Genomic DNA, 25820 nt, shown 5'->3' on the forward strand with positions numbered 1-25820 from the left:
GACTAATCATATCACTTGAAATTCAAGATATGAGGATAACTCGATGATTTGAGGAAGATCTCAGTTTGAGATTTTTTTTTTATGTAACCAGGCCCAGATGTAGTCATCCTTCCAGTTCAGGTCATATATGTGGAAGCTTTACATCAACATTACAACAAAAGTTATAAAATTATTTTGTTGATTTGTTGTTAAAAATCATAACAGCTCAATTACCCAAGAGAGTGTGAATTATTACAGTAATACCAACAACATACTGGATGTCTACACTGCATGTTTAAAAATGAAAATTATTTTTATGGGAGATGAGGTGGAACAGAATTTAAATAGAATGGGATGATTTGAAGAAAGGTGGGAAAAGATAGTAATTTAGTAACTGGTCTCATACATGAAGTAGCCATGCCTTTTTAATTCAGGTAACTTTTGTAAATGTGCATGTCTTTTAGGAAGTGAATACAAAAATTTATTGAAGGAAATGGACCTTAAATTTGTTCACCCTTTTATAAGGGCCATGTTGAAAACTCCAAATCTTTCCACACTTAAATAATACCAGAAGAATACCTTTATGCTAAGTTTTGTATCAATCCATCTTGAAATCATTTAGGGAAGTTTGTGTGTGTTCAGGAGGAATATGAACAGTATCATAGAAACAGGAACCAAAACGCCGACACATTATTGTTAGTGATTGAATAAAAAATGAAATACAAAAAAAAACAAATAAAAAAAATTTAATTGGTTCAAACCAGCTCTTGAGTGTTCCAAAACCAATTGTATTTGTCAGTTTTATATTGCAAAAACTATTTTCAAGTTTATCACATGTGTTTTGCTAGCAATAAGTTCAGCAAAGTTCCAGACAAATGTGACAAGCTGATGTTTAAAAATTTATATAAATTCATTTCTATTTGCGAAAATATTCATCTTATATTTAGATTATTACGTAGATGGCCACATGGGCATCACTTAGACAAACTATTGCGTAACTTTTGTTGCTGTATCAATATTTTTCTCTGTTGTAGAAAAATAGTAAAGCCATTGAGATGCCTCCTTGCCAATTATTACACTCCATTAGTGCAGATTTTATTTAAATGGTGACATATTTATTTTCAGAAAATGCCAATTCTCTCATCTCAGGAATATGGGTTATTAGATTACTCATTTATAGATTTTAACCTTGATGATGATGACACATTAAAAGCTAGTATTAGAATGTTCCTAGATCTCAACTTGGTAGATAAATTCAGAATTAACTATGAGGTGAGTACATTGAAGTTCTTCTTTATTTAGTAACCCAACAAAGAATTGAAAATTGATGTCAAATTTTTGCCCTAGTCAATAAATGTGCTGGAATATATTGTTTTTGTTTTGTCTTGTCCATAAATCTCTCTATCTGTCTGTCCATACAATATGGTCAATATCATAAAATATACTTTGGTTCACATAAGATTTTGAAGTTATTGGCCAAAACGTGGCCCAAAATATGTATTTGATCAAATTCAAGAATAAGCAGATGGATTTCTATGATATTGTACCATAAAGTGGTCCAACTTGCTGGTAGATTGATTTTTGGGGATAATGACCTGCACCTTGAAAGAATTATCTGTTTATGAAAGTAGTGCTCTCTTGTTTCCTAACAATGGCTTAAGTAAATGTGTATGGATCTTAATGAAATTGTATCATAAAGTTATGTACCACAAAAGGAAAGTTTTGATGGATCATTTGGGTTATAGCCCTTTCTGTTTTAGAAAAGTGGTCATGGAGAGGCCAAATGTAAGCACTGTATAAAACTTAATCATAAAACATATGTGTATATATCATTACTAAGTTGTATTACTAGGTTCCATACCACTGAAGTCAGGTTAGCATGATTACTGCACCTCTGAAGAATTCAGGGCTAACAAGAGTAAAAAGTAACCTATTTTTTTCTGGTAAAAACTTGAGTAAAAGTGTATGCATCTCTATGAATTGAATCACTATGTCCCGTACCACATAAGGATGATTAAATGATTATTGCCCTTACCTTTTAGGAGTTAAGGGTAGAAATGGGTCAGAAATAAGCATTTAATATGTTTAACCTGTAGTTGCATATTTTAAAATTCTTTGATCACTTTAATTCTAGTCAGATTATTGCTAAACATTTAATCACAATCAAAATTAAGAGCGGTATCGAATTTGAATGTTGTGTCCATACTTATCACAATTTATAAAAGTAGCATTTTAAATGTTCTAGCTTAATTCTTAAATTTGGTTAGAATGAAAGAAATTGAGAATTTTATCTCATTATTATAGCACTCGAAAAAATAATTAACATTGCAAATATCTATAGATCTTTTAATAAACCATTGATATTTTATTGGGAATATGATAGAGTCCAATTTAATAGGTCCTCAAAGCAATTTCTTCTCAATAACGCAGCAAAGTATTTCATGCATCAAAGACAGAATGATTCTTTCCATAATGCTGACAAAATAGAATGCCGTATCTGAATCAGAATTGAATTTTGGGATTAAAGCCTCTGTTTTTCTCAGAAAACAGTATCAGTTGTCAGATTTATTCAGTATGCTGTCAGATTGGATTTGGTCAATAAAGCAATAATCTGACAGATATTGGGAGCTATGTAATCACAAGGATTAATGAGCGTTTTTTGTTCAGAGGCATGTTCTTGTAGTGAGGGAAACAAGCAAGCATTCAAGGACCTTAACATGAATCTCTATAGAGCAGACAGTATTTCATCAGAAATTGGTCATTTTCACTATTTTCTTGAGGGTCAGTTTTGGGTACATTGAATTATTGAATTTCAATGCTGGACAAAGGGACATTTGTAGTGTTTATTATTGCTTAAAGTATGGATACAAGTTTGCCATTTTGAGGTGTTTTTAAAACAATTTGAAGCTTATCATGTTCATTACATATATTCAGACTAAATATCATGAATTGTAAACTGAAAGGGAGGGTTAGGTATGATAAGAACTCTAGACATTTCTTACAACATCTTATATTGCAGGTTGTAAAGGCCCTGAACAATTGACCTATGCAAATACAAATGATGAGAAATTTTAGACTTAAGATGTTTTGTTAAACTGACTTAAACTAAATCAATTAGGTCTCCATCAGTAACTTGGTTTGATATTAAAATTATGTGGGTGAAAAGTAAGTTGAAATAGTGATACCAGTCAGACTGCCTACCCAAAATAACAATTATATCCATAGTTCAGTGTTTAAATTAGAAAAAAAGGTAGAATTAAGAAGTGACAATTTATAAAGTTGCTTAGTTTGTATAAATTTTCCCAAAGGGTTCATGGATTATTACTTCCTGATGAGCTTATGGAATTACTTCTTCCTTGTTTGTAAACCTGTTACGTTCACATTTATTTCTGCTTGTAGCCATTTATGGTTCCTTGTGTCTGTATTACTTCCCTAAAATGGTAAAAAATAGGTGTATTGAATTTAATTTCATCATGTAGACTTGGACACATTATGGAAAAATGAACATTATAACAGCTGAAGTACTGATGTAAACACATTTTATTATCATTTTGTGTCCTAAAGCAGCTTGAGTAATGACTCAAATATTGTTCAATTTCACATGAAAAAATTTGAAAAGCAAATTAAGGAGGATTATGGAAATAAGCCATGTTTACTGATGATTGTTACCATGAGCGTAATGGTTGTTGAACTTTTATGACTTTCAAACGGTTAGTATTTAAAGCAATAAAGATGACATTATTGGGGTATTTTTACAATGTAAGAGGTCAATTTACCATTTCCACAAATTCAATTTGGGTTGGAATTACCCCTATATTTGGGTTGGAATCACCCCTATATTTGCAAATACTTAAACCTTATATTTGTCCATAATGGCTTACTTGACATACCGATCTTTATGTAAATGGAAATACAGGGTTTATTTAAGGCCCAATTAAACCATAGTCTTGGAATCATTAAGGTAAAAGATAGTAAATGTTTATTTCCTTAGATGTAGATGCTTGACCTATATCTATATTCCCACACATAAAATTCTGCCATAAATGGTTGTGAAACCTGATAAGAATGCAGACTCAGGTTAAAACCAGGTTAACTCTATCATATAGTGAAATCTATATATACAGAGACAATTTTGAATGACCTAGAACATATTTGAATTCATCTAGTCTTACATGACTTTTTTTCCAGCCAAGGAAGTGTCAAGTTTTCTAAGAACTTCAATTTTTTTGTGGGGTCAGAACAGTAACATGTTCATTTAATTTCAGGCTTTCCTCCTCCAAAACCTGAAAATCATAGGTAAGGCCTGAGTTTGTATGTTCACGCCTCAAACATTCCCCTACTTATCCATTCAGTTTGGATGGATCAGTTTATGGGTGGATATAAAATTTCAAGATTTGGTGACAATTTTTCCTAGTGTTCAAGTTCTTTAAAATTGATCTTTAGAAAATTACTGTTTTGGTGTTTTGAATCTGTTTTTATTACTGTCTTCCAAAAGATAAATATTGGTATGTTTGAACAGTTCACCTTCATGCTTAGGTTTCTTTGATGTGCTTGGATATTGGTATGGATGCCTTTGAAACATGATAAGTTAGGGAAATTTGGTGAACTAAAGATTTGGTGAAGACACATGTTACTGTAAGAACAACCATTTCAGTGTTTTAATAGATTTATAACATTGTGTCAATGGTGTACAATGCCTGAACATTGCAGTAGAAATATTTTACAGAAAAAGATCACATTCAGTATAATAAGGTGCTAAGCTGAAAAGTACTTCTGTAGCCAGTGTCTCTTGACTGAATAATGTCAGATGCACTTATTTGTCTGGAGGATTTAAATTATTCCAAATTGTTACTATCGGTTACCAAAAATACAAAGATTTAATAAAATTCAATAATGCACAATTTTTTTGTAGACAAGACAATTATATTATTCTTACAAGGTCGATATATTTAGTTGATGAAGTAGTTGAATTTCCATTTATTAGAAGATTTACTTGCTGTATAATGAATTAATTTGTTTTTCTAAGAATTGCTATATACATCACAAAATTGGCACATGAGCGGATCCAGAAATTAATAAAAGAGGGTTATTCAAGGTGTTGTAGGTTAAGGTGAGAAGTTGAACTTTTTTCATCTAACATCCTTGTGAGCAATCCTTAAATGGGTTTTTATTCAGTCATTACTAGTATACTTATTGTATTTTTTCATATATTCCATGCACTCATGTATATCACACATCCCTTCTTTGTGTAGTCTTTACTAAATTTTGAAGCCTATCAGTTTTCAATGCTATAGTTCAAAGGTCAAAACATGTACCCAAGCTTTTTTTTGCCCTAGTATTAAAGTGACTACCAAACCTGGTCATTGAAATGGCAGTGTACTGTTGGAAATTTTATATTTAAATTACTTTTTTTTAATGTAATTTTTATGAAATGTATGCCAAACTAATTAAGAAAGAATTCATACATTACTACAGGGTTTTCAAATTTTAATAAGATAATTAATTGGAAAGAGTGAATAATAGAAATTTGATCACTGGTGCCGAAGAACGCCTAGATTTAAAGAGGGTGTAGAACTTGTTCCGCACACAAGTAAAATCTTTATGCGTTCTTGTCATGAATAATTATACACCGGGAATATTTGGTAAATTACTGCTTTCTATATAATATTGTAAAAGTATACTCAGTTGGAAACACAATAATTACACCTTTTTATTCAAATCAACCAATTTTCTTTGTCAGGAAAGGGTTATACTTTGAATGCAAGCTTTGTGTACACAAAAGTTTTGTTATAGACCACAACCAACTGATTTGATCTTATTGTATTGTAAATATTTTCATTTCCTCTTTTTTCTTTTTTTTTATTATTTTATTAATATATTTTGTAGACATTATGTCGATGGTTATTGAGTGTGAAGAAGAACTACAGAAATGTTACATATCACAACTGGCGACATGCCTTCAATGTGGCACAGACCATGTTCTGTATGCTCAAGGTACAGTACCACATTAGTGGGAGTAAAAGGGGTGGTGGGGAGGTGAAATCAAGGAGTATTAGTGGGAGTAAAGGGGGTGGTGGGGAGGTGAAATCAAGGAGTATTAGTGGGAGTAAAGGGGGTGATTGGGAGGTGAAATCAAGGAGTATTAGTGGGAATAAAGGGGATGGTTGGGAGGTGAAATCAAGGGTATTACATTAGTGAGAAAAGGGATAGTGGTTAAGTGAAGTCAAATGGGAGAAGGGGTGTTGAAAGGGGTACACACAGTTAGAGCAAAATACAAGGAACAAAGATGACATGAAGGGAAAAAAACAAAGGAGATACTGTACATAATGAAATTTTTCCAAAAGTTTAATTGTTGGTGGTAAGACCTAGATGAAGGGAAGAAAAACAAAAATAGATTGTTTTCCCAATAGTTAAGTTTTTGGGGGTTAGACCTATTATGTGTATTTTCATGGACGAAACTGTGGAAAAAAAGACTTTCCAGACTTACAATAATCAACAAACTACAAACAGAAACCTAGAAAGTAATTATGAACAATCTGGCTTCAATATATATAGTAATCTTACTGGCTTTTTATTTCATATAATTTTATGATTTTTTTTATAATTCCACTATTAGTAGAACTACATGAAATGAAATGAAAAAGCAAGGTGAATTTTTAACTTAAGTATTTGAAAAGAAATCAGTATAACCAAAGAGGAAATTTCTAATTTTATAGCTTGGACAAATGGACAATGTTTTAACAGATACAGAAAAACTTGCACTCATGGTTGGCTGTTTGTGTCATGATTTAGACCACCGAGGGGTAAATAATCAGTTCTTAAACAGGTAAGAAGTATAGTATGATGGGCTGATTGTGTCACAACTAAAAATATCAGGAAAGTAGATGAGTATGGTGGGCTTTTTGTGTCACAAAGATCAACCATGATTCACAAATGAGCTTTTACCAAAAATGTCATTAGTTAGGTATATCGAACTTTTTTGGGCATAATATAGAGAACTGAATGGTCAGTAATGAAATCACAGAACCAGTGTTAAGTTGCCACTAGCTCAATATCCTAGGCTTAATTATTTCCCAAATCAATTGAATTGGATGTGCATTTATTAATTAAATGTAGCATTATTACAAATAATCTTTTTTTTTTTTTATTCATTGACCTCCAGGGAAATTAATACATCAGTATCAGATTTTTATGTCATTTTCATGTACAATATTTGAATACAATACCAATCATAAAGATTTAATATAGATGAGGCTTTATTTACTGACTATTTATTGTACACAGGAAGCTTCTGTGGATTCTGATAGTACACATTGGTCATTTAAGTGTTACAGTTTATTATGTCAGATGTTTCTGTGAAATCTAATAATCCCCATGCCGACTAAATAACATGAGGATATATGTTTGTTCCTTCTTCCTTCCATAAAATCCCTGTAAACACTGTAGAATTAACATCCTTTAAAATATTTTGAACCACCTTTGTACATACTAAGTCCTTATATATAAATCTAAAACCCAAAGCATTGTCAAGGTCATAGGTCAAAGGACAAGGTCATCAATCAAATTATTTCACGTGGAGGTCATGCCATGCTTTTATTTTGTCCTTGTTATTGGATCAAACTGTACTCTAGTATGTTAATTTTTTGTATTTCAGGTCCATGTCTCCACTAGCAGAATTATACTCAACATCTACATTAGAACATCACCATTTTGACCAATGCATCATGATCATCAGTACAAAGGTTAGTATACATGTGATGTCATTTCTAGTACATATACAGTGAAGCTCTTATAACACTGTGAGCCTTTAGATATTGTGTAATTTGGACCATTAATTTTGTTAGCACATGTTTAGTATGTGGTAGAATCCGACCGCTGAATATTCCAGAAAGCTGTATTTATTATATTTTTGTAGATTCTAAAAGTTACTTTCATTGTATTTCAGCAATCTAAGTTCTCTTGTCCTGTCAGATTATATCAGGTACAAAGAGAAATACAACTAATGGCTAACCTAAAGAAATCATGTAGTCTATCATTGTTCTATTGGAACAGTAAGTTCATCCTTTCATAGGTCACTATTGTAAGATCAATCTTGCTAGCTGCTGAGCCACCTGAGTCACACAAAGGAATAATGTTTGTAGATGTGGTTGAGGTCAGTAACCATATATAGTTTCAAATCATTGATACCAGCAATTTTAGAAAAGTTGATCTTTGAATAAGATGGCCTTTGGTCACCATTATGTTTGATAAAGCAGAATCAAACTTTTATTGCATGTAGAAGTTACCTCTTTTATTATACCCCTAGCAAACAAAGTTTGGGGGGGTTTATAGGAATCAGTCTGTTTGTCCACATTTCTTGTAAGCTAAACTCCTCCTAAACCACTTAAGGGATTTAAATGAAATTTTATAAGAAAGTTGGGTATCATATGTAGATGTGCAGTAAGGAATATACAGTCAAACCTCAGTAGCTCAAACTCAAAGGGACCATTATAATGTGTTTGAGTTATCGGGAGTTCGAAAAATGGAAGTTTGTAGATTTCCATATTTTTTTGTAGCCAGTCCGAGTTTGACTTTATCAAAAGAAATTGCTTACATCCTATGGAGGATATTTTTCATTTGCTGTGGGAAGGTTAAGTTGATTTATGGACATGAAATATGCTGTGTTTGCTTTTAAAAAAACTTTCAGAATTCAAGATTTGGTCAATAATTTGTTTCATCTGATTTTCTTTGAAGCTTTCATCATGCCAACTTTGGAACATTCTCGAACTTCAGTCAGTACTATGTTAGATTAAAACTACCTAATTAGTGATGACTTAAATATTACCTGTAATTAATTAAAATGACACTTTGATTAATGATAGGGTTTCAGTTTTTCGCACCTTTTATTACCCAAGCTGACAAAATGGCTGGCAAGTTTGAGTTAATGAAGGTTATTCTCTTAGATTTGTTACCAAATGGACCGACTAGTTAGTTCGAGTGTTTGAGAAATCCAAGGTTATTTATATTGATTTTATAAGAGAAAAGTTTGGTACTTCGAATTGTGTTTGAGAAATCCTGGATGTTCGAGCCATCCGAGTGAGTAAAGTTTAACTATTATTACTGTTGGATGACCCCAAAAGGAGATAATCCATTTAAGTCCATTTGAAGTGGGGGTATTCTACTATTATTACTGTTGGATGACCCCAAAAGGAGATAATCCATTTAAGTCCATTTGAACCCACTTCTTTGTATTCTGTTTGTTAGCTTGCTCACAGTATTTCTAGTTATTTCTGCCAAGTTTGGTCACCATTGGCTTAGTATAAGTTATAGCAAGAATGTGTTTCCACATAGGGGTTAAATTGTAAACTTGAATAGCTGCAGCCACCTACTGAGCACCACCTACTGACCATCTCATATTTCAGAGGAGTTGATTTTTAAAACTACAAAACAACAACTCTGACATGGGTCAACAGATTTTCACAGAAATATCTCCATGATTAGATTAAACTACTTGAACTCGTGTCAGAATTTGTCTAAACCAAATTGAGAAATTTGCAAAAAACTGCTTTTTTCACCAAAAACCGGTTGTTGTCGACCTGGATTTTCTAGGTACTTTTATTTTCAAAAATCCTTCCCTAGTTAAAGTATTTTGTCTTACAAGCGCCATCATTTTAATAAATTCAGTAATCGTACTATGGAAAATACCACCAAATCATTGCAAAACAACATGATTATGAAAGGAACTAAAAAAGGATTGAAGAGTATGGTTGAGACAGGTTTAATTTGATGGTTTGACAGGCACAGTGAAACATGTTTAAACCGACACATTCCTAAATTAACATCAAGTTCAAAATGTACCTAGGAAGAATTCAACATTTTAACAGGTTTTAAAGTCAAATAACAGATTCATATTTCTTCCCTAAATATGTAGTTCTTGGAAGAGATTCCCCATACTTAATAAAAAATAATTCCAAATTATCTTCAAAATATACCGAAGAAGATATTTTCAAAATGCTGGAATTTTTCATCAACACCATATTTGTCCAGTTTGGTGGACACATTTTTCAACAAACCGTCAGCATTCCAATGGGAACAAATTGTGCTCCTCTACTTGCTGACCTATTCCTTCACTCTTTTTTGGCTGACTTAATGGCTTATCTGATCCGAAAGAAAGAACTTTGTTTAGCTTGATTCTTTAATCTCAGTTTCCGCATATAGATGACGTATTATCATTAATCCTAGTTTCAGGGATTTGATATGTCGCATCTACCCCAAAGAACTTGAGATAAAGGATACTACAGACACCGTGAAGTCAGCCTCTTATCTTGACCTACACTTAGAGGTGGACGGTAAAGGAAAACTTTTGACCAGACTATTCGACCGACACACTTGATGACTTTTAATTCAGTATTGTCAACTTTCCTTTTATTTGTGGCAACACCTGTGTATGGAGTTTTCATATCACAACTCACATGTTATTCCAGAGCTTGCCATACCTACGTAGACTTTTTGTATCATGCTAGACTTCTTACAGTTCGGCTTCTGGAACAGGGTTATCTTGCTACAAGATTGAAGTCATCACTGCAGATGTTTTATGGTCATCATCATGAACTCATGGTTGTTACAGTGTTTCATTGTTGCACCATGAAAACTGATTTGTTCAACGTGTATTAGTTTTCCATTGTTCTTTCGTCTACCCCGGACTTGACTTTTGATGAGCAATTCGGCAGGAGTTTCTAGAAAAGCAGAGGAAGCTTACCCTACTGGTGCACCTGGTCCATGCTCCAAGTTTTTTAGTGGAGTCCAAGTTGCTCATTTACTTTCGTTACTTTGTATGTATTATTTTATTTATTATATGTTCTCTGTTGTGTTAGTCGGTTTTCCATGTCTGGTCTTTGTCCCTGGATTACATTCTTTTGATTTCCACTAGAATCTTGGTTCCCTTGAGTACTCTTCCTTTATATGATATTCTGTGTTATTCACTGGATGGTGATATTTATCGTTTGTTATGTATATACATATTACATTTTTTGGACATATTATAGATAATGTTCAACCATATTTTAGTGAAATGAAAACCATTATTATTGCAGTTTACTGAAAATTGCCATCATAATCAAGGGAGATAATTTTCATTGAAATTGGTATCAATAGTCCTAAAATCACATATTGTGATTAATTTACATAATCAAACATTGTTATACTAGTGTCTATAAATGCATTCATTTGTTCCGCCTTAAATTTGAATGATTTTTATTTTCATCTACTGGAATATTTTCCCGCAGAATTATTAGAAGCATTGCTCTGTAAAATGGAATTTTCCTGTTTTCTCTTCCGCATTCATTGATTTAATGAATATTTCTCAATTCATTTTCCATTAATAGATATTAATTTTCATTTTTTATTGTAGCTGGATTACTGTTAAAGTGTTTGAAGTGTTAGAACTTCCTTCTTCAATGTCATTCATCAAATTCAGTTTTTTTTCTTTTCTGAAAAGATTGGTTTTAATTGTGTTCTGATACAAACAGTTAAAGCAAGCCTTAGTCGGAAAGAAACTTAAACAAATCTCACAAATGCATTATTTGAAATAGTAGTGTTTTGTGGAACAAAAGTGAATTCTGAGAACTCACAAACAGCCACCCAGAGCTTAATATGTAGGAAATTCAGTAAAAAAATCAGTGATGAATTTCTCATAAAGTTGAGAGTAAAAATCTAGTCATACATTTTTGTATTGGTAAATGTTATAGTACCCTTTTGTAGTATGAAATTGCGGTAGATTTCTGAGTACATTTATTAGCAACTAAGTCATAGTAAGGCTTTAGTTGAGTGATTGCTTGAAATTTTGCAGGGCAATGATATTTTGAGCAGCTTAAGACCAGAAGAATATGAAAGGGTAATACAGCTGTTAGAAAGTGCCATACTGGCAACAGATCTGGTTCTTTACTTCAAGTAAGTAATGCAGTAATGACCAGGTTTTTAACATCCTTGATTACTCATTTGGATCTCACACAAATGGAAAAACCAGACAGAGCTGTTTTAGATTCCCTTTACATGACTGAAATATTTGTCATAATGGTTAATTAAAAAGGCTTGACATGTGAGTGCAGGTGCTCTACAGTTTTTGCTTGGTCTGTCCATCTGTTCGTCTGTCAACAAATTTTGTGAGTGAAAAATATCCCCAACAACTAGTAAACTGAAGATTTACAATATTGGCACCAGTATATATATTGCACTCTTACTCCGTGCTGACTGTAGTAAATATTGTAATATACAATAAAGTACTGGCACAGCTGTAAATATGTGTATAAAGGTATAAAGATTTGTCCCTGGGTTTGTATCCATACTGCAGTCTGTCCTTATCAAGTTTTGTGGTAAATTTTACAGGTAATGAATTACTTCTGGTATTACAGTGTATATTGATGAGTTAACTTATTGTTTTGTCTAAGCACCTTTCCTGTTGACTTATTCATTCCATGTCTTCTTATATGACCACAATAGTATAATAGTGTTACTATCTGTAGACATTTGGTGATCAGACAGTAACTTGGAGTATAAATGTATGGTTCTCCATGAATTTGTACCACAAGGTGTCATGTTACATCAGGAAAACTTGGATTGATATTGGGGGCTGTTAGGGGCAAGACAGAAGCATGCTCCTGATGTTTTTTGTTGTTGTTGCTGTCTCAATTACTTAGAATTGTCTCTTGACATTTTAATATTTTTATATCCCAGTCTTTTGATATATGCTATATAATAACTCAAAAATACTGAGGTATTATTTGTTACAATGTTTATCATTATGAAATGAAACTACTCTATGATTTCAATTGTTAACTGAGTTAAAGGACTTTAAAACACTTTAAAGTGGGGAGGGCTGTTTTTGATGAATTTCACCAGTGTAAGTTGTTGCATTACTCTACTGTAAATAATATACATGTCAGACTTGTCAGTGGTGGGTTGTATAACTTGATTAATTTCAGTTATTATATAATGTTTATACTAATTAATCAACAAGGTAACTGTTTTAGATTTCTGTTTATACCAGAGATGAAAAGGTTGAGCAAAAACAAGGAAATTGTTATGTGTTCTCATTTAAAATATATGTTTGATTAAAACACATGGCTGTTAAGTTAAGTATGCTGACTGAAATGTAAAGTAGGGGTAACAACTTAAGATATTCTGTGGGTTTAGATACATGAACAATGTATATAATGTGGTACAGATTTATTCTGATTACTGAGCTAACATGGCATCTTCTATACGACTGGCTGGCTTTCGTTTTAAAATAAAATAAGACAACCATTTGGTATCCAATAAAACATTTTTTTAAATATTGATTCAATCTTTTTTGCAACAGATTTCGAGGAAAGTTCTTCGAATTGGTAGAAGACCAGAAGACTGACTGGAGCCAAGAAACTGACAGGGATTTACTCAGGTGATTTTAGCAACCAACTTTTCAGTTTTACAGGGTTATTATTTCTGCTACCTATATCTCTTGGATTATTATTGTGTCCTTCCTCAAAATTTGTTTCTTAATCATAGCTATTGATTTTCAGTCAGTTGGGTGAACAATCCCATGTGCTCAATAAAATTGCATTTTTAGTTGAAAATTGGATTTCAACATAACATACTCTTAAAGTATATCTTTTAATGATATAATTTTTTTTTTCTTCTTTGAATAGGTCTATGTTGATGACAGCATCAGACGTGTCAGCCATCACCAAACCCTGGGAAGTTCAGAAAAAGGTGCGTATATTCACAATTTTCACATTGTTCAAGAAAAAAATTATGACAAGCCTCAAAGGAAATTCACAAGTTTCAGTGGCCAGTACAAAAAATGAAGAATGGGCATAATAACTATGGAAAGAGGGGCTGTGACCTTTCATGCTTCATTGATTTTCTCAATTTCAACCATTTTTATACCACCTTTAATGGTATCACCCTGTCGTTGTTGTTAGCATCCATTAACTTCAGTTCATTGACATTGACTTGAGTAAAACTTATCCCATCTTTTTTAAATTTAAACTCATTGTTTCTAGGGACATGTTGGAGGGCCCAAATGTTTTTGGAGGTTTTAGCCTCACCCCTTTTGGAAATATAGGCTTAAAATGGTGAAAATGGGTGTTATCATTAGAATTGATAGATAAGTTTTATTGTTGATCTGATTTTAATGATTCAGATGCCCGTGCATTCCTTTTGAAATTTTGTTCAATTTTTTTTACAGGGTATGCTTATCTGTAACTGTTTTTGAGTAAAAGGGATACAAAATTGGGCCACACCCCAAAACAAACGTTCTTGTTTTTTGTCCAATTTTGAAATTTTACTTTTTATCAGATTCCTTATGAAAATCCCTGCCTGCATTTTTTCATTAGATTTCAGGCCAGAAAGGGGCCACAGCCAGAAGAATGGATTTCTTTGTAATTGAAATACAAGGTGCCATGCTACAGAAGTAAGGCTTTGATTGAATAAAGGGGTTGTATCTTGATCATGTAAGAATAAGGGGCCAAAATAGGGGCAGAAACAAACATTTTCATGATGTTCTGACAAAACCTATAGTTGAATTGGTCTTTAAGAAATTATACCATTAGGTGCCATACCAGATAAGGAAGGCTGAAAATCATTTTGTAGGTTGTCACTTGAAATGTTAAGGATTAAGAGCTGAAAAGGGACCAGAAACAGGCACTTTTAATGATGTCTGGACAATAACTTGACAATAAATTAATGGATCTCTTTAAAATTGTACCACAAGATGCCATACCACAAAAGGAAGGTTAGCATATTTAAAAAAAAATTTTGAGGTGGGGTTTGACTTGAACAACTTAGGAACAATGGCCGAAAAAGGTCAAAAACAAGCATTTTCATGAAAAGTGAATGGGTCTTTGTGAAATTGTAACTGTAACAGGAAGTGCCATACCTCCAAAGGAAGGCTGGATTGACTTTTGGGTTTTACTAGAATCTTTCTTATCAGAATATATATATGAATTTTGATATAGTTGATAGTTCTAACATCGTTTGGAATTTGTGTGTGTGTGTGTGTCAAATATATCAAAATTTAAAGCTGTAATGGTATGTCCTTACCTCCCCAACTGTTCAGGGCTTGACCTCTGTCATTGTATCAAGCTTTGTGCTAAACATTTTAGTTAGTATAAGTTCCAGGTGAGTGATCTGGGTCCACCAGTGTCTCTAGTTGAAATGTTTTATAAAATTACTGTTATAATGCTATATTTCCTGGTAGTTATAAAGATGAATTATTATCATTTGAAAGAGTTTTGTTCCTTGAATTTAACTACAGAAAACTTTTCTGCAAGGATATCATAAAATCTTTTGTGTAAAAAAAAATTACACTTTGTTCCCATCATCTGATAAAATTTTGAAATAATTTACAGCTATATTTTGTCAGCTTGAGAAGTTCCAGGGGCTTGAAAAGATAACACAAATTATTTTCTAATCTTCATTTCAATTTCTATAAACAATTTATTATAATGTATTTTAAATGTTTAATATTATTCAATCATGTAATGATAAATTATTGTAATCAATATAAATAATATTTAAATGCCAGAATATAAGAGTAAATTTAATCAATGTTTAATGATACAATCATATTATGCTTCAAGTCTTTCATTATGTGATACAAATTATAAAGTTTAAGCAGGTGTTTGTAAACATGTTTGATAAGTATTGTTTCTTAACTGTTCTAGGATTTTTTTTCATGACAGTTGTGATTTTATCAATACTGTAGATCCAGCAGAGGCAAAACTGTGTCTTATCTGAAATTAACAAGTTGTACATATTTCTTCTAAATCAGTTGTAATCAGGTTAAAAGGGTCTTTTCACTCCCATTACCACTTATTTTGTTTCTAAATTTTCATAATATGTACCTTCCATGAATGTGGTCCATTTTGATACTTTGTACTGTTTGTCCATGATTGTGGTACAATATAATGGTCTTTTCTCTAGTCAAGAATGTGGTACAATGTAATGATCTGTACCATCTCTCCATGAATTTGGTACAATGTAATGGTCTGTACCATCTCTCCATGAATGTGGGACAATATAATGATCTGTACCATCTCTCCATGAATTTGGTACAATGTAATGGTCTGTACCATCTCTCCATGAATGTGGGACAATATAATGATCTGTATCATCTCTCCATAGATATGGCACAATGTAATGGTCTGTACCATCTGTCCTTGAATGTGGTACAATATTATGATTTATACCAATTTTCCATGATTGTGGTACAATGTAATGGTCTGTACTGTCTGTCCATGGATTTGGTACAATGCAATGATCTATATCATCTGTCCATGAAAGTGGTACAATGTAATGATCTGTACAAATTGTCCATGAATATGGTACTGTGTTATGGTTTATATGGTCTGTCATGAATGTGGGTCAATGATCAGTATGATGTATCCATAAAAGTGGTACATTGTTATGGCCAAGTAATATCAACTGTCCATTTTTTCTGTCTTGTAAAATGACTTAACAGTTAAGACTGTTAATTTATATACTGTTTCATTTGCCCACATTTAGCCTTTTTAACATTTAGAAGCAACTCTTTCGCCTTTGATTTATTATAGCCGGTATCAAATTCAAATGAAAAGACATGAACATAGTTCAAAGTTAAAAAATCTAGGTCAGACATTAAAACAAGAGAAGATATCTAATCCTAGCCTTAAATAAATGAGAGGCTTCAAACTGTTTGAGACATTTATTTATATCCAAAGTAGTCTGTTTCCTATATAGCCATTAAAGTTTCTACCATAATTTAAGATGTCTGCAAATGGCAAAACATAGATCAGTTCCTATGATTAAACTATCAGCAAATCCCAAAAAGTTTATTTTTTTTATTTTATAAGTCTTAGATTTGATTAAAATATAATGGACCATGTGCAGCATAGGGATAATTACAGCATGTAAGAATATCTCTACTAATTAAAATCATATTAGCCAAAAGAAAAGGTCATTATATAAGATTTATTACAGAATATTTACAGGTGGTTTCTAATTATAATCAAATTATCATTGATGTCATCAAGGTTATTAGATATTAACTAAGCTTGAAATATTTATTTAGATTAATAGGATCTTACAGGATGTATATTTGAAGTCTTCTTTATGAGTGACGTGCAGGAAATTGATATTTTGAAATGAATAGGAGAACCTTTTTAATCCACTAGTACTTCAGATATTTGGTTCAACCAAATTCTATATGTTTCCTTGTCTTGACGAAGTTAAACAAGAAGATTCAGATGTTCAGTATAATCAGAAATACAACCTCCAATGACTGGCAATGGAAATAAAACATTATACTATTTTAGCATAATTTAGCACAACTAATGAAGCTTGCTATTTCAATCCATCAATGAATGATGACTACTACAAAGTACTACAATCATTAATGGTCTAATTCTACACAAAACTTTCAAAAAACAAATCTGTGTAGACATGAAATTTTTGCAGAAATACTCTTAAACTTATTTCACTTTTGTAGGTAGTTGAATTGATTTCCAATGAGTTCTTCGAACAAGGAGACTTAGAAAAGGCTCAGCTAAAGATAACACCTATGGTATGTATTGACAAATTTGTAGAATACACATTTTTATAAATATACCACATATACAAGTTTGTATCTAGTTACCACAACTTGCCGTTACCTTTTCAATGGATATTGATAAAACTTTGTATGAACCTAAACTTTGAAACATTGATAGATGTAAGTCTACAATATGAAGCATTTTCTGCCTTTATACCACCACTTACAAAGTGGGGATAGGGATGGCTGTCCTTCCTTCCTGCCATCACACAGAGGGGTATCCATCTCATATTTGTTACTACTCGTACACTACTGAATGGAATTTAACAAAATTTTCACATCTTTATTACATATTCTAATTGTGCACCTCTTAATTATGGATGCTATCAAATGGGGAAAGGGGTATGAAGTTAGTGAGCATACATAGCTCACAATTTTTCTAGTGTCCAGACATTGATTTAAAATCAGTGAATGAATTCCTTTGAAATTGTACTACAAGGTGCTGTACCACGAAAGGAGCACTTTTTTTTTTCAAATGTCATTGAATTTCTGTCAGTAGTTTCTGAGAAATGGATTTTTGAAATTGATAACATCAAATTTGCAACAAAAAACATCCAAAAAGGACAATAACTCCAACCTAGGTCGACAGATTTTCAAGAAAATTTGGCCACTAATATATCTCTTCATGCTGAATACTTTTACTCACATCAGAATTTGGCTAATCATAACCATTTTTAAGATACATTTGTATATGCGAAGAACTGCTGTCTGACCCCTATATTATATGATTATACCCCCACAAACGAAGTTTAGGGGGTATATAGGTTTCACCCTCTCTGTCTGTCTGTCCGTCCCAACTATTTTCTAAGCAGCTTGTAGCATTTTTATGATACTTGGTGGGATGTAATATAACCACATGGAGATGTTGATACTGTCAGTAATTTAAGTTTGGACAAAAATGTAGAAATGACAGCTGATGGACTTTTCAGCACTCTTTGGTTTCATGGGTTTTCCACAACTCCTCAAAGACTTGTAGGGTTGTTATTTGATGGAGTGTAAAATCACTGTATTGGGATGTCGAATTTGTCAGGAATTTATGTTTGGGCAAAACTTGTAGAATGATGGACTTCAGCGATTTTTAGCAAATCTTGATCTGATGTGTTGTCCACAACTCCTCCTCAATCACTTGTAGCATTGTAATCAAACTCAATGGAGTGTTAGATTACCATCTGGAGGTATGCATATTGTTAGGAACTTCTGTTTAATCTAAATTTGCAGTCATATTCTGTTATTGTCAACAACAAATAATAGTGGTAATTTCTGTTCGGAGAAATACAAAAGTTTTTATCTGAAAAATAAATGTTTGGTTTTTTTTGCTGGCAGATAAAGCAGCTAACAATGTAATTATAATATGAAGTAGGTATTATACAAGATATTCAGTAACAGAGTGTCACCTGTCTCCTTGATAAAAACCTCAAACTTACTCCATCTGTGGTATACACTAGTAACCATGGTAACTAATTATTACCCACACAACATAGTTGTGGATGGGTATAATGTTTTTGACATGTCAGCCAATCCATCCGTCAGTCTTCTTTTTCTCATCTCAACTGACTAGAACTTTAAAAACTGGGTAGAAGGTCTACATACTGGATAAAAAGTAGTTGTGCATTTTACCAAGAAATATAGAATACTGTGACAAGGTTTTACAATGGAATTTTCTGTTATAGGATATGATGGACAGGGAGAAGAAAGAAGAATTACCCAGGATGCAAGTTGGTTTTATTGACAATATTTGTATGCCAGTGTACCAGGTATGTATTTCTTTTTAAAGATAATGACTCATTTCCATTTGTACTAAGGTACTCAGTCAGTGAAAAAAAGATGTACCAGTGCATTGTATGTTATTGTTTTGTTTTATACGGCCTCTTTTTACGACCGCAAAAAAAAAATCTATCATATTATGGTATCACCCTGTCATCGTCATTGTCGTCCATTAATTTTAGTTTGTTTACAAAAATTACCTAGTCTTTTTTAAATTTAAACACATTGCTCCTAGGGACATAGTTGAGGACCTTATAGTTTTTAGACAACCCCTTTAGAAAAAGGAGCCTATAGAGGAGAAATTTGTATTATCATTAGAATTGATAGAAAAAGCTTGTTGATTCGATTTTTATGATTCAGATGTCAGTCTACTGTGAAAGTACTATTGTTGGTGGGGTACTAAATTTCATGGTTTGGCCAACCCACGAAAACCACAAAATTTAGTTCCCAACGAAAAAGAGATTTTCATTGATGTGTATACTGAAATCCACAAAACCACGAATTCAAAAATCCACAAACTTGTGTTTCTTCCCTAATCCATGAAAATTGGTATCCACGAATTCAAGAACTTTCACAGTATATATTTTGAATTTCTATTTAGAATTTTTTTTTTTATAGGGTAGGATTATCTTTAACTGTTTTTGAGTTAAAGGTGTACAAAATTGGGCCACACCCAAAAAATCATGGTCTGATTTCAAATTTTTAAATTGGATATCCTTATGAAATCAGATTTCAGATATTTCTTAGGGTTTTTATGTTATAAAGAGTCAAAGGGGCCACACCCAAGATAAAATAGATGTTTTAAAATTTGGTTGTATTTGGAATTTTTTTATTGGTTTCTTAATGAAACTCACTGCCTGCATTTTTCAATCAGATTTCAGATATCTCTTACAGTTTTCAAGTATAAGGGGTCAAAGGGGCAACACCCTGTTTTGAATTCTTTTTTTTGATAATTCCTGCCTGCATTTTCAATCAGATTTCAAGTATCTTTTACCATTTTTGAGTTATAAGGATTCAAAGGGGCTACATCCCAAAAAAATCGACATTCTTATTCCAAATCAGTTTTTGTGTCCATAATATATTGTAATTTCCTATGCTAAAGTGTGTCAAAAACAAATATTGTGGCCACACTTGCCCAAACTTTTCAGGGTTGGATCACTGCATTCTTTAAGCTGTGCTCAGCAAAGCTCTTTATTGTAATATAAATGGTATAAAGCAATAACGGCCTACAATTAGTGTGCAAAATTATAAATGCAGTTGATGTGTTGTAGATACGTATAAATTGATGACCTTTTCTTAGTATATATGAATCACCCTGTCTGTCTGTCTGTCCACATTCCTTGTAAGCACAACTCCTCTGAAACTGCTGAAAGGATTTTGATAAAATTTCTCATGAAGGTTTGGTATCATATGCAGATTTACATGAAGGAATATAATTACTATCAGAGGAGACCAAAGGGAGATAATTTAAATTAAAGGTTTTACATGTTAAAACCTCCTAAGCACAACTCCTCCTTAACCGCTCAAGGGATCTGCATGTAGGTTGGTTGGTTGTTGGGGTTTAACGACCGAGCAGCAAAATTTCAGCTATATTCAGATGACCATGTAGGAATATAATTACTGTTGGATGACTCCAAATGGAGATAATCCAATACAAGGTTTCACAAGTAAAACGTTGTAAGCATAATTGCGCCTTGACTACTCGAGGGATTTTGATGTTATTTGATAAGATGGTTGGGCAAGATATGTTGATGTGCATGAAGGAACATAATTACTGTTGGAGGACTCCAAAAGGGAGATAATTTATATTACAAGCTTCACATGTTAAAACAATTCCTCTTGAAGCCCCTCAAGGAATTTTGATGTTATTTTATAAGAAGGTTGGGCATCATAGCATGTATGTTACATTAGATGTGCATCAAGGAATATTATTACTGTTGGATGCATTTTATAAATTTTATATGTTTTGCCAGTTTCAGATGAATAGCTATGCTAAATCAAACACATTTTTTCTTTCTTTCAGGCGATAGTCAAAGTATCAACTAAACTCTCACCATTACTTGATGGTTGTTCTGACAATAGAGACAACTGGTTACATGAAGCACAAAGCAAACATGAGCAGGACCAGTGTGGCAGGGAAAATGAAAGTAAAGACTTGTGTGAAAGCAAAAGTAGAGACACAAAAATTCTAAATGGTAGTGAAGAATCAATGGATGTCGGCTGATATTTGTTTTAGTCCCATTATCTGTTCAGAATTCCATATAGATAATGTATGCTTTTGCTTAAAAGGTGAATGATTTTATAGAAAATACAGATTCTAGAATATTGATGTTGTATCTAAGTTCTTAGAGGCATTAAATTATTTCTTTTAAGATGAGCAAGGATGGAGAAAGTTTAAACCATGAGTTGATTGTGGAAGAATTTGTCTCTCAAATGTAAATTGTAGACACTTGATAAATATAAATGTACATGTACATGTAATGACCCAAAAGAACTCAGTTAAATAGGAGGAATAAGGCAACATCATTAGCCATATATAATACAGGACAAAAGTCTGCTGATAGTGTACCATCTACTATCATGAAAATTTTTACTATCTTAATGTAGTATGGTGTACAGGGCTTAACCTAGATAACAATGACAAGGAGAATTTTTGGTCAATTCTATTTGAAAAATTACAATATTGACATTTTTGCCCATGTTATTTATTACAAAACTTCTCCCTGACAAAGACAAAAGGGAGAAGTGAGCACAAAGTTTTTGCTCATTTCTCCTTCTAGATTAGGCCCTGCAGTAATGTGTTTTAGTTAATAGCTTGAATATCGTTACATAAATTTGTTGAACAACCTTTAACTTCACAGGCAAGTCTCTTTCAAGATATTATTTTGTTCAGAAATAATTTTGTGTGCATTTTTATTTCTTGCAGTTCTGTCATTTTTAACTAAAATGTCTGATCTGGATATTTTAGCCAAAATGTGGTTTTTAAATTTTTACATGAAGTAATTCAAAGTTGGTAAATGGAGCTTTGAATAACACACTTACAATACATTTACATTTTTAGCAATTATAACACAACAGTTTTTTTTTTTTTATTTTCAGTACATTATCTCTGTTTTAAGTTCACCCTGTACAAAACCTTAATTTATCAGAAAATCATATACTCTTAATGTGCAACTTGTTTTAAAGTTGATGGTTGATAAAACCTTTTATGACATGTTTATCATACATCAAGAAATACTACCTTCAAAACCAGCAATTTAATTAATTGTGATAAACGAACAAAAACCAATTTGATATTTTCAAAACATTCTCATTATTATTATCATTGGTCTTTACTGTATAAAGTTTGTGCATTCATCTACCCAGTCCATTTTCTAAGATCAAAACATGCAACTTTTTCTATGAATACATACATGTGATTTCTCCTAAAGTACTAGAAGACTTACAGATTTTGATCTATAAACAAATCTTGCCATGAATCATGACCTCTGGGTTTACACTAAAAGTCTGTAATAATAAGCAGATATAAGGCAAAAAGATTTTCAAAATTGTTAGGTATTAAACTGTTACCACTTGATTTCATTTCTGACAAAGTAATGAAAATACTTTCACTAAATATTGACAAATGAAAACTAACTACCCGTAATTACAGTGGCAGATCCAGAATTCGGAAACAAAGGACTGCTCCAATAATTTCCAGTTTTTTTTCTATATTATCAACCAAACTGTTTGAGTTCATGGGGGATGCTTACCATATAAGCATAATTTTTAGATCAACAAAAAAAAAATCGCCTACATATTTAACCAGCATTATTCCAGATGCTGAAGCCAAATATCTTGATCTAGAACTTTGTTAATATGTAAATATGGATCATAGTGTACATGTATGTTGTTACAACTTCTAAAAATTTGTATGGCTCTGACAAAATCTCAAGGTTTATTACACATACAGAGTTCTTACTTTGAAAGTACTTAGCAGGGCATCAGTGTTGTGAACAAATATTCCTGTAACATATGCAATATTGAATCATTTGTATACATTTGTTGTTAATATACATGTATGCACATGTGTATATGACAGCTACACTTTACACATCATACTTATGGAGGGTATATCTCAGAGCAGTCTTACTCAGTTATATCAATATATCTACCTCTTACTCAACATCTAGTTCCAGTAGTCAGGCTTTATCATTTTATACACATAATCAGTGAAGCTAGAAGTTATAATTGACATGTGGTGCTCCCCTGAAGAAGTAATTCTGCAAAATTATCTCCCTTCAAATTCTAAGCTTTTGGATTTTCAACTAGGGTTCAAAGGAAATTTAATTATTGAATTCTAGCTTAGCTGAATGTATAATCAGTGAAAATTTTTATACATGTAAGGAACCATGTCATTTTAAACCATTCAGCAAAATTCTTAAAATTTAATTTACAAGAATTATATACATAAATTTATAAAAAAAAAAAAAAAATTCGGACAAACAACAAATTTTTAAACACATTATTGGATCAAAAATAATAATTATTGGTTTATAATGAGTATTAGTGTTCAATAGATTATACACATGTAGTGTAAAAAAAAAACTTTTATACAGGCATTCAGATCAGTGTATTTCCATCATTGATTTTTTACTGCCACATTGATTTTTTAAGGTTGTTTTGGCAATTATAAGTTTTAATTCTATTATTTCTCATTGTAATATGTAAATATTTTTGTACTATGTTCTTTTTTAGTTTTAGATTTGAGTAATTTATGAAAGATTTGAATAATTCAATTCTGAATGTAAATATTTCCTATTATGATGAAGCCAAAGCTAATCATTTTCTGGATTGTTTAATTATCAGACAATGCATTGGCAGATTCTTAATACTGTCTCTAAAAGGAGGGGGCAATTTTTATATGGAACAAATGTTTTTCCTCTTGAAATTTCTGATGAAATTCAAGATTTTAAAAACTATACTTTTTGAAAAAATAAAACAATTTTAATTGCACTGTCAACAATCTGCTACCAGTAATAAATACTTAAGAGACAATTCTGTGCAGTTCCATCCCCTCTTATAAAAGCTTTTTGAGCTAAGTTATCCACTGATTCTGTCTCAATGAATATTGTGATTTGATCAGAAATATTACTATTGTTTTTTTAAAAAATGATATGATCTTCATGAAAACTGTTTAGCTACGTCAACTCATTCTAACTTCATGTACCCTTTGATGTGGACAACAGAGTAACAATCAAGTATTTGTCTTTGAGGCTTACAATACACTTAGGGCATATATAGTGATATTGTGGCCCTGATCCTTCTGATTGATAATAGTCCCATTCTATACCAATATTAGCTATTTTGGTTTACCAGCAGTTCTTTTGAGATGCCCTTTTCTGAAGTGATTTGAATTTTATTGGATGTAACTTAATAAACTGTCCAGTGGGAATAGGGCATATATCTTTCAGAATTGTTTTATTCTGTTGTTACCAAACTCATTAAGGTGTAGAAATACATTAATTAAACATTATATTTTTGTCTCTCGAGTTAGGCTTTAGAGATTTTTGTTGATAAGATTGTAGTCTTTACTCCTTAAACATTCAAGTTGTATGCTTTTGAATGGGATTTGAGGACCTATTCTTATGAATTCACATGATCATGTAACAAGACTTACAAACCCTTTTTCAACAAAAGGAAAGGGAGACAACTAAATTCCTAGCTGGTGAATTAAAATGTTTTACTTCACTAAATTCTAAAGTAAGAGTTTAACCATAAAAACCATAAAAAAAAAAAAAAAAATTCAATTCTTTGTTCCATATTTTAATTTACTTAGTATAAAACCATACATCTCATCATATTTTACTTGATGTGAAAGTAAACCTCTGGTCACATGTTATTAAACATGACAACTGGTCATTATGCATTACCAAACCAATCCTGTTATTTTTACAAAATATGAAGCTACATGTTTCCCTTTTTACTCTGCTCATTAAGAGAATATACCATACATGTTTTTACCAACTGTGAAACCAACTCAGTTCTAGCACTGCTGTGTATGAGAAATTATCAGTATATTGTTACTTGCTTGCAAATTTCTGTGATACCATTAATATATTTTATGAATTATTGAATAAATGAATATTACAGTTATTTATTATTTAAATCTTGCCAGGTAGTTTACCACTAATTAGAATCATGCTTCATGATTATTTGAAAAATTTAATATATTTTTCCCATTGGCAAAATGTAAGATCAAATAGTTTTAAAAAAATGTGAGTCCCCACCCTAAAAGAACAATCAAATGGTCAATGCCTAATTTTGACAACCTAAACAGGGAGGCTGTACACTACATTATTATATTTTATTTTTATGCATATTATATGAACTAGACAAAGCAGCCTTCACTGTGGAAATTAAGCACATGTGGTATCGTTATGGTTACTATATGTACACAGTAGCTCACTGATCATAGTCACACAAAAGGAACAATTTGTTGAGGGTATTCATA

The 25820-nt window shown here is 32.0% G+C and overlaps 1 protein-coding gene across 4 annotated transcripts in view; it reads left to right on the top strand.

The window, feature by feature from the left end:
* The window catches only part of LOC148618683 (dual 3',5'-cyclic-AMP and -GMP phosphodiesterase 11-like), a 97963-nt gene extending 72501 nt beyond the window's left edge, over positions 1-25462 (top strand). For all 4 annotated transcript variants that reach the window (XM_088577826.1, XM_088577828.1, XM_088577827.1 and 1 more), the window contains 10 exons: positions 1105-1251; positions 5866-5973; positions 6696-6805; positions 7634-7721; positions 11807-11907; positions 13316-13393; positions 13641-13704; positions 17462-17536; positions 19234-19317; positions 21351-25462. In XM_088577826.1, coding sequence (XP_088433952.1) covers positions 1105-1251; positions 5866-5973; positions 6696-6805; positions 7634-7721; positions 11807-11907; positions 13316-13393; positions 13641-13704; positions 17462-17536; positions 19234-19317; positions 21351-21551 — 1056 coding nt within the window. In that variant the 3' untranslated portion in view covers positions 21552-25462. The remainder of the gene's footprint in view (positions 1-1104; positions 1252-5865; positions 5974-6695; positions 6806-7633; positions 7722-11806; positions 11908-13315; positions 13394-13640; positions 13705-17461; positions 17537-19233; positions 19318-21350) is intronic.
* The last annotated feature ends 358 nt before the right edge of the window (positions 25463-25820 follow it).

This window comes from Perna viridis, chromosome 4, assembly GCF_037379345.1.
Source record: "Perna viridis isolate PV_CMFRI_1.1 ecotype Kerala chromosome 4, ASM3737934v1, whole genome shotgun sequence".
NCBI lineage: Eukaryota > Metazoa > Mollusca > Bivalvia > Mytilida > Mytilidae > Perna > Perna viridis.